The 14,492-nt window shown below is 42.3% G+C and overlaps 1 protein-coding gene across 1 annotated transcript in view; it reads right to left on the reverse strand.

The window, feature by feature from the left end:
* The window catches only part of LOC114566917 (kin of IRRE-like protein 3), a 194,143-nt gene that overhangs the window by 71,001 nt on the left and 108,650 nt on the right, over positions 1-14,492 (reverse strand). The window contains exon 7 of the mRNA XM_028595766.1: positions 2,600-2,705. Coding sequence (XP_028451567.1) covers positions 2,600-2,705 — 106 coding nt within the window. The remainder of the gene's footprint in view (positions 1-2,599; positions 2,706-14,492) is intronic.

Genomic DNA, 14,492 nt, shown 5'->3' on the forward strand with positions numbered 1-14,492 from the left:
TCTCCCCTACATCTGCTGCAGGCTCAAACTTTACTGAACAAGCTGGGAGCAGCCTCTAATCAACCTGAGAAGCAAGAACATCTTAGTCCTTTTCTACGTCTAGTTCTTTAAGATAAGAACTTGTGCAGCCTGTCACATTATAATCTCTCTCTTCGACCTGGCTCCTCTGCTGTGCCAACCTCTGACCGTCGACGGCGGGCCACATCACTGTGCTGCCTGAAGGCTGAACTCTGTTGAATCACAGACACACCAGCACAGACATGCTGGTGGCCGACATTCAACGCCACTGATACAAAGAGACTCTGAGCAAAAGAGACTTTGAATTCAACGAGGTCCAGTGAAGACTTTCACAACCTTCTTGTTCAGAGAAAGAGAAGATGGTCTCATGCTGCCGAGAGAGAAAGGGATCAAGCACCGGTTCAAGCCAAACCACCACATTGGAAACCCAACGTCCGAAGATTACCAAAGCTTCCTTCTACCAACCTCTCCTCTGCCCTTCAGAATTGTTGGCTGAGACAATGTACTTTTAAGTGAATGAGTTGATGTGAGATGTTTGATGCCAAAATTAGTAAATTAATAATTCTTAATGTATAAGCTTTAGACAAAAAGATCTCCCTTAAAGTTTAAACATGCAAACTTATAAGTCATCCAGCACGGTGGCTCAGTGGTTAGCACTTCTGCCTCACAGTAAGAAGGTTCTGGGTTCAAACCCAGGTCGTCCCAGGCCTTTCTGTGTGGAGTTTGCATGTTCTCCCTGTGCTTGTGTGGGTTTCCTCCAGGTGCTCTGGTTTCTTCCCACCATAAAGATGTAATAGTGTGTTTTGTGTATATTCCAGCTAACTTTATTTTCTTAAGTGGTACTCTCTCAAAAGGGGAAACAGGATGTTCCATTTGTCGACAATGACAGGGGGAGGGTATAGATTTTACTACCTTCTTATAATGTTATTTAAAATACAGTGATTGTGCTAGATTAGCCTTGTCACTGTTGTTATTGTTTTCAACCCCAAAGAAAGTAGTAATGTTTCATGTACATTTATTTTCATTTAGATGTGTTGATAATTGTGATTGGTGAATAACCTGTGTATTGTGGTACGTGCGCATAAGCGTCCCTCTCTCAGTCTGTTTTGGAAACTGAGAGAGACCGGTATGTTGACGGAGTATCCCGTGTATAAATGTAATTCCAATGTTGATGTACTATGCTATGACTATGTTCTGGAGGAGTGATGAGGGACAGACCCGCGGCATTATGGGAAATGTAGTTTTCCTGTGGGATTTGTATAGAACGAATGTGATGCGTATTTGTACTGTTAGTGTGTGTGCACATATAAGGTTTCTGTATTTACCTGTTATCTATTACACATGAGGCAGGGCATGTTTACTTTATTTTGCATTTGTTTTACTTTATTATTTTATGTATCCCTCACAGTAGTCTGAGAAGAGGGTGTGTGGAACTGATGCAGTCCCTGTCACATGTTGTGTCATTACAGGTATGGTTGTCAAAGAAAATAACCACTATATATATATCATTTCAATCAATATGTTTTGTTACCTTTAGACTGTGTAAATGTTTTGTTATGCTCGGTCTGTTTTGGAAACTGAGAGAGACAGCAGTCTGAGAAGAGGTTGTGTGGAACTGATACAGTCCCTGTCACATGTTGTGTCATTACAGACTCGATCAGTAAAGCAAAGATCCAAAGAGAGAGCTGTGGTGTCGTGGTGATTTTGTGGTGTGTCCTGAATCCACTACAAAGACATGCATGCAACTAGGACTACAGTTGAAAATTAGCTGACTGGCTAACACTGGCGCATTTACAGAAATGTTGATTAATGTGCATTGTCCTAATATAAATAAATAAATCCGCACTTCTTATACTTTCTCACCTGCTGATGGCATCTCAACCTATTAAAATATCATTTGAATTTTAATCAAATAATGTTTGGCTGATTCTACCTGGACTACACGGTGGTCTACATTCATTCATTGTTTATTGTTGTACTGAGTGTTTTTACTTAGCCTGTTATTTCATCATCAAAATCATAGGTCACTGTTCACCGAGGAAAAATAACACCTGTAGCAACCCTGAGATTATGAGACTCAAATGATTGATTGATTAATTAATGAATAAAGTTTCCCCTGTGGGTCATTTCCCCAAATAAAAATAAATTAAAATGCTGTCATTTAAGATAAACGTATTGCCTGGTAAGTGAAGTAAGTGCCATCACTCTCCTTCATCCATTGTACAAATGTATGTGTTTATGATGCAAATATTGAAGTTGTTAGTTATTGTTATGCTTTTTTGAGTTTTTATTAATTTTGAGTTGCTAATAATGGCTACTATTACACTACACCTGCTTATCCTTTTAGAGGGTGAAGAGGTGGGGTACACCCTGGACAGGTCACAGGGCTGACACAGGGACACAAACAACTATTCATGCTCACCTTCCCGCCTATGGAAATACGGTTTAACTCTTTAAGCATTCGAGGAATTCTTATAGTTTGTTGAGTCTCCATTTTAGTTGAACCCATATTATAGAACTTATTAATGGCCACCTAGTGTGAGTGTGTGTGTGTGTGTGTGTGTGTGTGTGTGAAACTCACCGGTAGTAGATAACAGGTGGGTTGGCTTTGGCGGCACAGTGAAATCTGACCAGAGTCCCCTCCAGAACAGGCTGTGGCTCCACGCTGAGGTTGACGATTGGCAGGTCTGAGAGAAGGGGGAAATTATGACAGACAAAGCATTCATCATTTTGAAGTCATCAGTGGCAGTGGTTACACATTGTAAATAGTTACAAATGATGTATTAATGTGGACTCAATCTTCAGAGCTGTAAATACTATTGGGCTGTTTTCTTTCCCTTTAGCACAGCAGCATGCCCTGCATGATGGAGCTACGCTGGTTGTCAATGAGAGCAGCCTGGAGAAGAGCCACCACACAGGCTTCACCCACCCAGGAGGAAACGGATGTCCCCATGTTGGAAGGGCACCATCACCATCAGTGAATCTACCGTTTCAAAAGAAATCAGCTTGAGATGCAGCACACACTTTGAGGATTTTAGGCAAACACCGAACCAACAGCTGAATTCAGTGAAGGATGAATGAGCAGGATTGGCATCTACATCTACATCTACACAGGCCACTTTTGGACTGGGGTAAAAAATCAGCCCTGGACTTTGGAGACCCAGACCAGTCCACCACAATCGGCCGGACATCAACCATCCTTGCACTCCCCTTCAACACATGTACAGTACATACCAGCAGGGTTCAACATTGGTAGAATGGTAGATTTGCTTGACTCACCAGCCAAAAAAAAGTAAAATTTGAACACTAATCACTAACCATTTGGCTGGTGGACAAAAAGTTAATGTTGAACCCTGCATACCAGCCCCTAATACTTTCACTTAGCTGAGCAGGGGTGTCGGACTGGGGGTAAAACCAATACTGATTACCAGGGCCCAAGGGGAGAGAGGGCCCTTGAAAAGTGTGGAATATATTTTATTTTACCTGGATATTTTCATTTCCTATTTCAATTTAAAATTTTAATAAAAGTTAGTGTATTGGCTGAATAACTTAGTTGATTGACTGATTAAAGTTTGTATACAAAAAAGACTATCTAAGGTCTCAGCCACCCCTTGCTAAAGCTCCAAATGGTTTAGTCCATCTGCAGCATTTTGTTTACGTTAGTTCAGTTGAGCGTCTGGTGGAGCGCGAACTTCTGCTCTAGAAATGTCTTTCTCAAAGAAAGCCAAATCAGGCTACCAAAAAGAAAGGAAAGACAGGAGAGAAAACGAAAGGAGGGGAAACAATTGGTAACTGACTTCTTTTCAAAGAAAGGTGAGCACAAACTAGAAAACATGTAATCTGAGGTAAAGGCTAAATACATAAACTACACTAACAATGCTGTTTGCATACAACACACCATTGTAATAGCCTAATTTAAAACATGTTTAATTTTAAATTAATATGCTATAATGTCTATAATTAGCAATAATAGGCTAATCAGTGTCAGGCTTGGTAGCTCATCGGTAGATACCTGAGATGGGAGTAAGTCACACATGGGCAAGTCGCAAGCAAGTCTCAAGTCTTAACCTTCAAGTCTCAAGCAAGTCCAAGTCATTTTTTGTGACAATCAAGCAAGTCAAGTCAAGTCATAGCTTTGGTCAAGCAAGTCACAAGTCAAGTCATACAAAAGTTTCCATTTTTAAACAAGCTAAAGACAGTGATTATGAAGGGCTGTAGTTCTATTATTTATAAAAAGAATCACAGCCTAAAACTGATATTAGGCCAACAATAAATCAACATTGTTCAAAGTCAAATAATATTCTTCAAACATGCCTCACTTTTATGAGACAGAAACACATCCTTTAACCTTTCCTCCTCTTAAAGAACAAAACATATTCTTTAGGAGGAGCTGAATCCCACCACCTTTGCTTATCACATGGAATGGAAAGTATATGTTGATATTTGACAGTGTATTTGTGAGTGAATGTGTGCGTGTTTGAGAAAGAGAGAGTGAAAAGTTATTAATATTGGTGAGTGAATGTGCGTGTGTGTGAGAGTGCAGAGTGCGTATGTGTGCCGAGCTTTATTCGCTCAACAAAGAGGGGAGGGTGTGCTTATTCATGGCCCAAAACTGAAGGGACTTCTGTCCATCACAGATGTCCAAATAGTGGTTCAGCTGAATATGGGGACTGGAACCCGAATCTCTCCCGATTTGAAGTGTCTGATGAAATTCGACGTCAGAAATAAGTACTGCAGACCTTGCAAACTGCGATATGTTTTCTCTTTGCCTGGTCAGATGTGTAATCCTTATAGCCAAACTTTATTATTTTCTGTGCAGAGGGACATAGGCGCCGATTTATGTTTTCCTCCGTGGGTGCTCACACGCGCACACCCTTTACAAAAAAAGTGTTTGCATTTCAGAACCTTAGGAAACGGACAGCGGCCGACACGAACACACACGCCATAATAAAGCCAGGACAGAGCCACTTCTCACAAATACAGACAGGATTGGAGATGAAAAGTTTAGCTGGCACGTAACCGCGATCAGCTTCGTGGGAAATTAAGAATCAATGCCACCGACATAACCAATCACAACTGCAGTGTTTAATTTTAGATTCACGTAAAAATGAACTGGCAGTCTGGCACTCGTGGGCGGTCAGTATCGGCGCCCATGAGAGGGATCCATGACGTTAAGTTAGCCTACTAGCCATAGCCAGTGTTGTTTACTGACGATCTGCCGCCGCGCGCCGCGTCATCATATCAACGGTTCCTGCGCATGCAATAGCACTAAAATCGTAAAATTAACTCCTCCTCAATATCAGAAGGGAAAAATATATTTATTAAACAGAAAATCAAGTCATTTCAAGTCATTTGACTCAAGTCCAAGTCAAGTCTCAAGTCATGAATATCAAGTCAAAGTCAAGTCGAGTCTTTTATGAATGTTAATCAAGCAAGTCTCAAGTCGTAAAATTTGCGACTCGAGTCTAACTTGAGTCAAGTCATGTGACTCGAGTCCCCCATGTCTGGTAGATACACATCAACATTATAGTTATGTCAGATTAATTAGAAACATTGTGAAACATGTGGCCCTCAATTTCAGAAAGTGTCACACCAGGGAGTGGAGTAGCAACAGACCCCTCATCCTCCTCTTTGGATTTGAGACAAGGTGAGCAAATATCAAAATTAAAGCAAACCATGTTTAGCCATTTTGACTGAAAGGGGTTAAGTAACACTAACATCTTAGTGTTACTTATTATATTAGGTTACAATTAGGATAAGAGGTTAACATCAAATGTATCCTTCATAGAGAAAGATGATAGAGAAGATCTGATTGAGGATGATGGGAGTGAAGACAGCAGAGAGCATGAGTGTTGCTCTGAGCTATCTATCAGTCTATTTGGCTCCTGCGATGGGTAGGGGGGTATCCCATCCCTGTGCGTTGAGCCGACCAGATGAACCAGTTGTTTCCAGAGCTGACGGTCTTGTGCCAGCTGCTCCGCATCTTCCACCGCAACTGTTGTTGGAGGTTGCCCGCAAGGACTGATTGAGGATGATGGGAGTGAAGACAGCAGGGAGCGTGAGTGTTGCTCTGAGCACAGTGTGGAAATGAGAGCTGAGGAACTGGAAAGTAGGCAGAGCAGTGCAGACCAGTTTTTGCCAGAGGATCCAGGACTATGGCCAGATAAATTAACAGATGATCAGAGAGACACCATAGTACACAGGCTGGCAAGTAAAGGTACAGAGAAAACAAACCAAATGTAGTAGTAACCACAGTTAATGATGGCTAGAGAATGTTGAGAAAGGAGGTTTGAGATGTGTGTTATCAGGCTACTCTAAGCATTACAGTTAATAGTTATTACCCTATAAACATCTAGGCCTACAGCTTCATGTGTACAGGGGCCCAATTATTATTATTTTTTTTTTTTTTTGGGGGGGGGTGTTGAGGAACATGAGGGCCCATCAGGACTGCCTATGCATAGGGCCCAGGGTCTGGTGCTACGCCCCTGTAGCTGAGTGGTAAGTAGGAGAGTATGATAATGTACTCACTAGCCGTTTCTCAATGTCAAGGATCCTTCAGAGGCTAGGCCAGGCTGGGCATTCGGAGAGCATGTACATTGGAACAGGCTAGCAAGTGCACGTCATTGCGTGCTTGCGTCATTGAAAATGTTTTGCCGCCTTCACTTCCGCGCTGCATTTCAAAACACTGGACAAAATGTCAATGCGAAATGGATGTGGAACTGTGAAGTTCAATTTTTTTGTTGAGAAGGTGAATCAGCGTCAGTCTGCTTGCAGGAGGAGAATATTCTGTCGGCAACTTTGCCGCAACGTGCCAAGGTAGGTAACGTTACCGACACTGATAGGCTTTAATGTAAGCAATAGTCGTTTTCTCTTATTTATCCCATAAAAAATAAATGTTCATGTTTGTAGTTGTCATAACACTTAACTGGTAAGGAGAATTGCATTAATTAATCTTAATTACATTAAGCTTACAGTAGTTGTTTACAATAGCTTGTAGTTTACTGCATGTAACATTTGCTCATTGTCCAGTAGCTTCTAGCTTTCAAACAAATGCAGTGCAAAATATGATCAGCATCTACAAGGTAAACACTACCAGCTAATGAGCTACCACAGGCAGTATGATATGCAGTAAACTGCAAGTGAGAAAGGTTAAATAGTACTATAGACACACAAGCTACAAGGCTACAACCAACATATGAAAAGTCATAACACCATTGATAAACACCCACTAACACAGTAAAGGTAGCTAGGTGTAAGTGTGTTAAATGGTCAACAGTTGTCAGTTAAGACTATAATGGAGACCACTACAAAGTTACATTAAGTACCTTAATGTTACAGTATGCTTACATATATTTGTGATACAATTCTAGTCTTACCAGGACGGGTTGGATAACTACTGGACTAACCTAAAGCTTTCTCCTTTTGTCTGCAGTCTGGAAACACCATCATCAGCAGCTGAGTCGCTTCATGTTGAATATACTTGTGTACAGTATATAGTAATGTTTGAATAAATGTTATAATAAAAGATACACGTTTCGGTAATGTCTTTTTAGAGCTTCTATACCTTACAAGTTATTGAAACAGGTACCATCTGAATATAATTATTCAGTTAGAAATAGACATTGAAAAACAGTTTATATTATATACACACCCAAAAACGTAATGTAACAGACAAACCAGTTCATTTAATGCATTTATTTTCAGAATGCCAATCTCTAAAAGGCTTTAGCAAATAATCTAGCTATTCATCTCTCTTTGGCCTCTTGTCTCCCTGCTTGTCTTTGGCTTTCCCATCCTCAGTGACCTCCTCAGTTTGTCCCTGTTAAAAGACAGCAAAACACAAGAACAATATGTTTACCATTATGAATGCTATAACGTAACGTTATATGAAACGTTATACTTTTTACATGGGGAAACTACTCATACATTTTAGCCTTCATGTAATGTTAATAGTGAAGTAAATAAGGTGCAGCATTACCTACCACCCTGCAGCTACAACTGATAAACACACACATTTCTAAATCTCTGCTAACGTTACGCATATAGAGTAACAACATATAAAAGAGATGAAAATGCCACCGGACATTAAACTTTAAAAACACAAATGGCACAAAAAGACCGCTAGCCAACAGCCTAATGTTAATGATAGGTTCAGTTAGCTTAACGTTAGCTCGGGTGTATCTACCTAATTACTATAGCAATCTGTACCAGCATTAAAGCGTTAAGCTTTACATTGATTTAAAACATTAATGGTGATACACATGTACGGCAAACACTAAAGATACTTACATTTAAATGATTATTTCGCCATCAGCGATGCCGCTCCAACTCCCGCTTAGGTCCGCCATTTAATTTTTTTAAACAAGCCGGCAAAGCCGTGGGCAAAGGATTGTGGGTGATATGGGAGCGCGAAGGATACACATATGCATCCTTTGCCGTCTATGGGGATTTCTCCGAAAAGAAGAATTCGGAGGATCCTCGACATCGGAACGGTCCTTCGACGGACGTCGATGACGTAGCATCCTCGAAATTCTTGCTTCGAAGGATCCTTCCTTGACATTGAGAAACACCTACTGATTCAAAAAGACTGCCTGGCTCCTGATGGTTAGATAGCTAAAGGTTGAGGGCGGAGCATGGCTGTCATCAAGGTGTCTTGTATAGTAAACAAGTCTGTAAATTAAGCTAAAGCTGCATTTTATACACAGTTTGCAACTTTTGCAATTTAAGGGAAGTGAGAAGCACCTATAGTGTCACAGCCAGTGCTGTGGCTCTGGGTTTTTCTCTTTTGTCTGTGTTGTGTGTGGTGGAGACTCTGGTGATTAGACTCAGCTGCACACAATCTCCTCATTATCTGTGTGTAGGATTCTTGTAGGGTACAGATTTGATCATTGGCAAATTATCGAAGATGTTTTATCAATATTAATAAAGTTATGAATATGGTTATTAATAACTGTATCAAATCGACAAACAATCAAAACGGGGCACCACCCTGCAAGTCAGGGACCAATAATCAAACTGTGGAACAGTCTCATTCTGTGGTAATCCTTTAAAAAGGAAATAAAGGAAGGGGGTGAATCCAAGCACGGACCTGATCGACCAGCAGTTATTACAACAAGTACACAAATAATTACAAGCAACTGCTAATTAAGTATAATAAGATTTATTAACGGCACAATTATCAGTAGCTAATCAATAATCCTTCAATAATAAACTTATATACCTTTTACAATATCACAACCAAAAACAAAGCAACGCAGCATGGACACGTCTGTGTGTGTGTGAGTGTGTGTGTGAGAGAGAGTGAGTGAAAAGGGAGGGGGCGGTGTCGATCGTAGTTCTAACACATAAAACAACTCCAAAAATGGCTACTCCTGTGAGCTGCTCAAACTATTTAGCCTCAAGAGGGCGGTAGTGGTGCTGGGTGCACGGGCAGGGCTGAAGAAGCCGGGGGTTGCTAGGCAACGCGCACGCTTAGCCGGTATGGTAGCTAGTTCCTGTGTTAGCTCTGTACGAACGTAAGCCGATTCCACGTGTGAAGCTAGCCTACAGCGTTAGCTCGGGAGCTCCGTGGCTAGCCTGTGTCGTGTGTGTGTGTGTTAGAGAGAGAGAAGAAAGAGAAGAAGAGTAAAGAAAAGAGGCACTCTGATCTTAGTTATCGATAATGACCCAGTTCTCCTCAGCCACTCAGGTCTGGGCTAACGTGTAGTTTAGGAAAGACTGAGACTTTTGGTTTTGCTGAGGAGAACGTCACTATAACCACTCCAGTAGCTAATCAGCTGATTTTCGCGATTCTATCGCAGACAGTAACTAAACTCCTGAAAGGAGTGATTAAGCAGGTAGCGATTACAGTTATACCCAGCTACTTAACACGACATGAATCAACAGTATAATTGATCTATTTATACATTCACAGCACAGATTAATAATCACATATGGACCAGTACATGATTAAATCAGATCACATTAATGGCAACAAGTGGTAGCGAACCCCTTTTGCTCATTAATAAACACACTACTTATCTCTGCCACAGAAATGAAACAGAACGGGTCCCTGGCGCTCGTCAGCGGCCACGGAGAAACTTCCCTCCAAAAAGCAGCAAGGGGCAAGTTTAGTCGACTTTGAGAAGAAAACGTTGTTTCCTTCTCACTGCAGATATGAAAACACTGGTGTGTTTTCAAGGATCCATCCATCCATCCATCCATCTTCGTCCGCTTATCCGGTGTCGGGTCGCGGGGGGAGCAGCTCCAGCAGGGGACCCCAAACTTCCCTTTCCCAAGCAACATTAACCAGCTCCAACTGGGGGATCCCGAGGCGTTCCCAGGCCAGGTTGGAAATATAATCCCTCCACCTAGTCCTGGGTCTTCCCCGAGGCCTCCTCCCAGCTGGACGTGCCTGGAACACCTCCCTAGGTAGGCGCCCAGGGGGCATCCTTACCAGATGCCCGAACCACCTCAACTGGCTCCTTTTTATTTCAAGGATCCACCAAAATAAAATCGGCACAAGCGCTTGCGCGCCTCCTTTCAGCAACAGAGTTGCAGGTGAAGACGAGGGAGTTTCCTAGGGCCAGGTTATTTATAGGTTAAGACCCACCTGCTGTGTTTATGGTCCCGCTGAACCAATAGGAAGACTCGAAACTCTTGAAAGGGTAAAAACTACACTTTTGTAGTCCTTTGACTTCCTGCCAGTTGTGAGGAGTTTCCCTTCTGGCTGGCACTTCGCATAGAGGTGTGAATTATCCTGGCTTTGGGGTTTACATGCAGGCCAAGATTCCTTTGTCTTGGCCAAATGTTCCTTTGTCTCTGACCACCTGTGTGTTCTGTATCCAGAGGTCAGTTTAATCTGAGGCCTTTTGGTTAAAATCAGGTTTAACCAGACTCTTGGTCCCCAACATGTGGCTTAAAGACTCCAGGCTTCCAGAGACTCAACGCCAGATTATTGCTGTATAGGTATTGTACTTCAGGACAACGTACTTAGTGTCATCTAGTCTCCAGGAGCAGCTAATTCTTGCTTGTGTCCAGTCAAACCCCTGGTTTTCTGTTTTCTTTAAAGATCATCGTGTCAGTCTGGATCCGTTTTTTCCTACCTGGACCTTCTACTCGACACTGGATACCTGGACTTCACCATCTTCCCCCTGCCTGTCTCCTGCTCAGCCCACACACCCAGCCTTTGCCTTGGTTATGTGCTTTAAATAAATCCTGTTACTTGTTACTCTTCCGTGCTCTGTATCCACACCTGAGTCCTCCTCTACCCAGCCGCAACACATATTTAATTAGACATTAATGTATTTGTTTTAAAATACAATATTTTGTAATTGCTTATTTGTTTATTTCATTTACTTATGATCCATCCATCCATCCATCCATCGTCATCCGCTTATCCAGGGTCGGATCTCTTTCTTTTGTTCATGACCATGTGAGGGTAGGAACAAAAATTGACCAGTAGATCGAGAGCTTTGCCTTCTGGCTCAGCTCTCCACAACGGTGCAATAAAGTGAATGCAATACCGCTCCCGCTGCTCCAAGTCTCCTGCCAATCTCCTGCTCCATTGTCCCCTTACTCGGGACCAAGACCCCAAGGTACTTGAAGTCCTTTACTTGGGATAAGGACTCATTCCATTGGTAGGCACTCCATCTGTTTCCTGCTGAGAACCATGCCCTCAGATTTAGAGATGCTGATCCTCATCCCAGCTGCTTCATACTCTGCTGCGAACCGATCCAGTGAGTGCTGAAGGTCACAGGCCAACGATGCCATCAGGACCACATCATCTGCAAATAGCAGCGATGAGATTCTCAGCCCACTGAACTGCAACCCCTCCACCACCACGGCTATGCCTTGATATCCTGTCCATGAATCACAAACAGGATTGGTGACAAAGCGCAGCCCTGGCAGAGGCCAACACCCACCTGAAACGAGTCCGACTTACTGCCGAGAACCCAGACACAGCTCTCGCTTTGGATGTACAGGGATTGGATGGCCCTGAGAACTTATGAATTAAACTTTCTAGATTTAGAATTCTATTTTCTCTTTTTTATCTCTTTTCAATTACTCACTGTCTATTTATTGCAGATATACGTCCCCCCGAGCTTTGTCGGCACGCTCCTCTCCCCGCCAGCTGTGCTTCTCCGAGAATGTTCCACCAGACTGGCAAACAGCGTAATTTACCAGGCTGTCAGGAAGCTTTATACTTGTTGTGCCTGTACTGCACCATGGGTCGGAGAGAAACGTATGTTTGATTCCTCTGTATGTCTGGCACATATTGCAGAATTCACAATAAAGTTGACTTGATTTGAGTCCAGGCTGCCAGTCTGTATAAAAGTAATGAAAGGTGCAGTACTACAGTAGGCATTAAACATTACCACTCAGTGACTTTCAAAGTGCTATTGTAACAATGGTCAAGCATCAGGGGAACAGAGGCGAATTGGAAAATAAATCAGAACATTGTCTTCAGACTTTGGTGTACACATTTACAGCATCTGCACAAGCAAAATATAAAGAATGCTTTGCGTTACATAGGCTACATGTACTACATCAATATCCCATTGTACACTATCAGTGCTTGCTAGCAAGCAAGGCACGCTAGACAGAATGTTAACACACATGGAACTACAACTAATTAACATTTGGGAATACTCGCTTAACATACACTGTTGTCTCATACATATAAAAACTATACTATACTATACTGAAACTATACTGAGATTAAACATAAACACATGATAGACATGGAGTAATATTGCTTCCAATGTATGGACGTGACTAGCGGAGTTTACGGCTAGCCACGTTAGCCACGTTGGCCTCAGTAGACAGAAACTCACGGTCAAAAAGAACATTAACAAACTTTCTGTCAAACCATGCAAAGTGCAGTACGATCGTTACAGTGCATGGGAATAATATAACACATTAGATACATTGAAGTTATCAACCTAAACATCAATTTACTTTTAGAAAACTGATATACTGGGTGAAGTACTTTGTACGTTGAACCTACCCGATCAAAAGTATACAGCTTCTCTGATCGGGTAGGGAAGTAACGCGAGACTACACGCAGCAGATCTGTAGTACACCATACAGCCAAAGGTGGCTCCATTCACAATTATTAAATAAGGCAGTTTATTTTTGGCGAAAATCATATATAACAATACACTACATTTTTAACTCTTTTACACTAAAGTGCTTTTGAGGTAGAAGTGAAGGCCTTTACTGAGGCATCTCTCCCACCCATGTCTAATGTTCTCACTCCATTGAATGGGCATTATTAGTTGTCAGCTTCATCTATATGGGTCAGAAGGGGCATGCTACACCTCCTGGTAGCTTCAGGCTACATCCACACTACTACCTTTTCATCTTAAAAAGGCATTCTATAACAAAACAATCTCTGTCCTCACGAGCGCCGTTTCAGAATGAATCTCCGGCCACACTAACACACCTGTAAACTCATACTGCAGAACATGTCAGATACTGGGCATGTGCGTAACAATCCCTGCCGAAAATTGCATCCACCTTACAGGCAGCATGGAAAATGCCACTACTGAGTCTAATAGTGCCAAATTAAGTCTCATAAAGCTTCGTGAAGCATTTTATTTATTTTCTGAGCATTTACTAGTATATACCACATTTGAATTAAATGACAATTCCGGCGCAAAACGAACCTAGGGGTTAATAACACATGATTACCGAGTCAACCGTTCTCTGGGATGTGTTTTCATGCTAATCCAATGTGACCAATGTTAGCTCAAACCACTAATTACCTTATTACGCATTTGTCGGGGCACGGGTAGGGTCGGGTACCGAAACCCGGTTCCACTATGGAACCGGTTCCTACGCAAACGGTAGTATTCTGACCGGATTAGAACGCAGATTTCGGTTCCTCATTTTGGTTCCGACTGAAATATTTTCCCTCTGTCGCTCCGGACAGCGGCAGACTCTTTTTTTCTTTCTTCCTTTTCTGCCGAGTGGCGCACGTGCCCGCTCGCGGTGTGAAGCGCGTGTCCGCGCTATCCTGCGGCACGCACTCTACAATCCCTGCTGATAGACGGCTTTTTGTACATGCTCCTACGACGGACGTAAAAATATCACCCTTTCTCTGTAGTCTATCGTTAGCTAGCAACAGGAAATGTAGGCTACTTTTAAAATGTCATATTTTCCCTCTGGGCTCACCAAAACGGACGTAAAAGCATATTAACCATTCACTGACAGCACATGATCGCTAGTAAACATTACACTTACTCTGCTAGTCTATCGTTCAGGACAAGACCCTGTAGCCTGGTGGTGGGGGAGGCAGGACAGCCTCCCCAAATTGTCTGCCCTTTCAAACTCATACCTAGGTGTGTACAGACCTCTTGGACACTATCTGAGAGAGTTTTCTCCTGTGCAGGACATGCCATAAGTCAGGAGAGGTGTAGTATCATGCCATAGAAGGCAAATATGGTCATTTTTCTGCTAAAGAACTGCTAAAGTTTGAAGCTGGTTGGCAT

Source organism: Perca flavescens, chromosome 13, assembly GCF_004354835.1.
Source record: "Perca flavescens isolate YP-PL-M2 chromosome 13, PFLA_1.0, whole genome shotgun sequence".
NCBI lineage: Eukaryota > Metazoa > Chordata > Actinopteri > Perciformes > Percidae > Perca > Perca flavescens.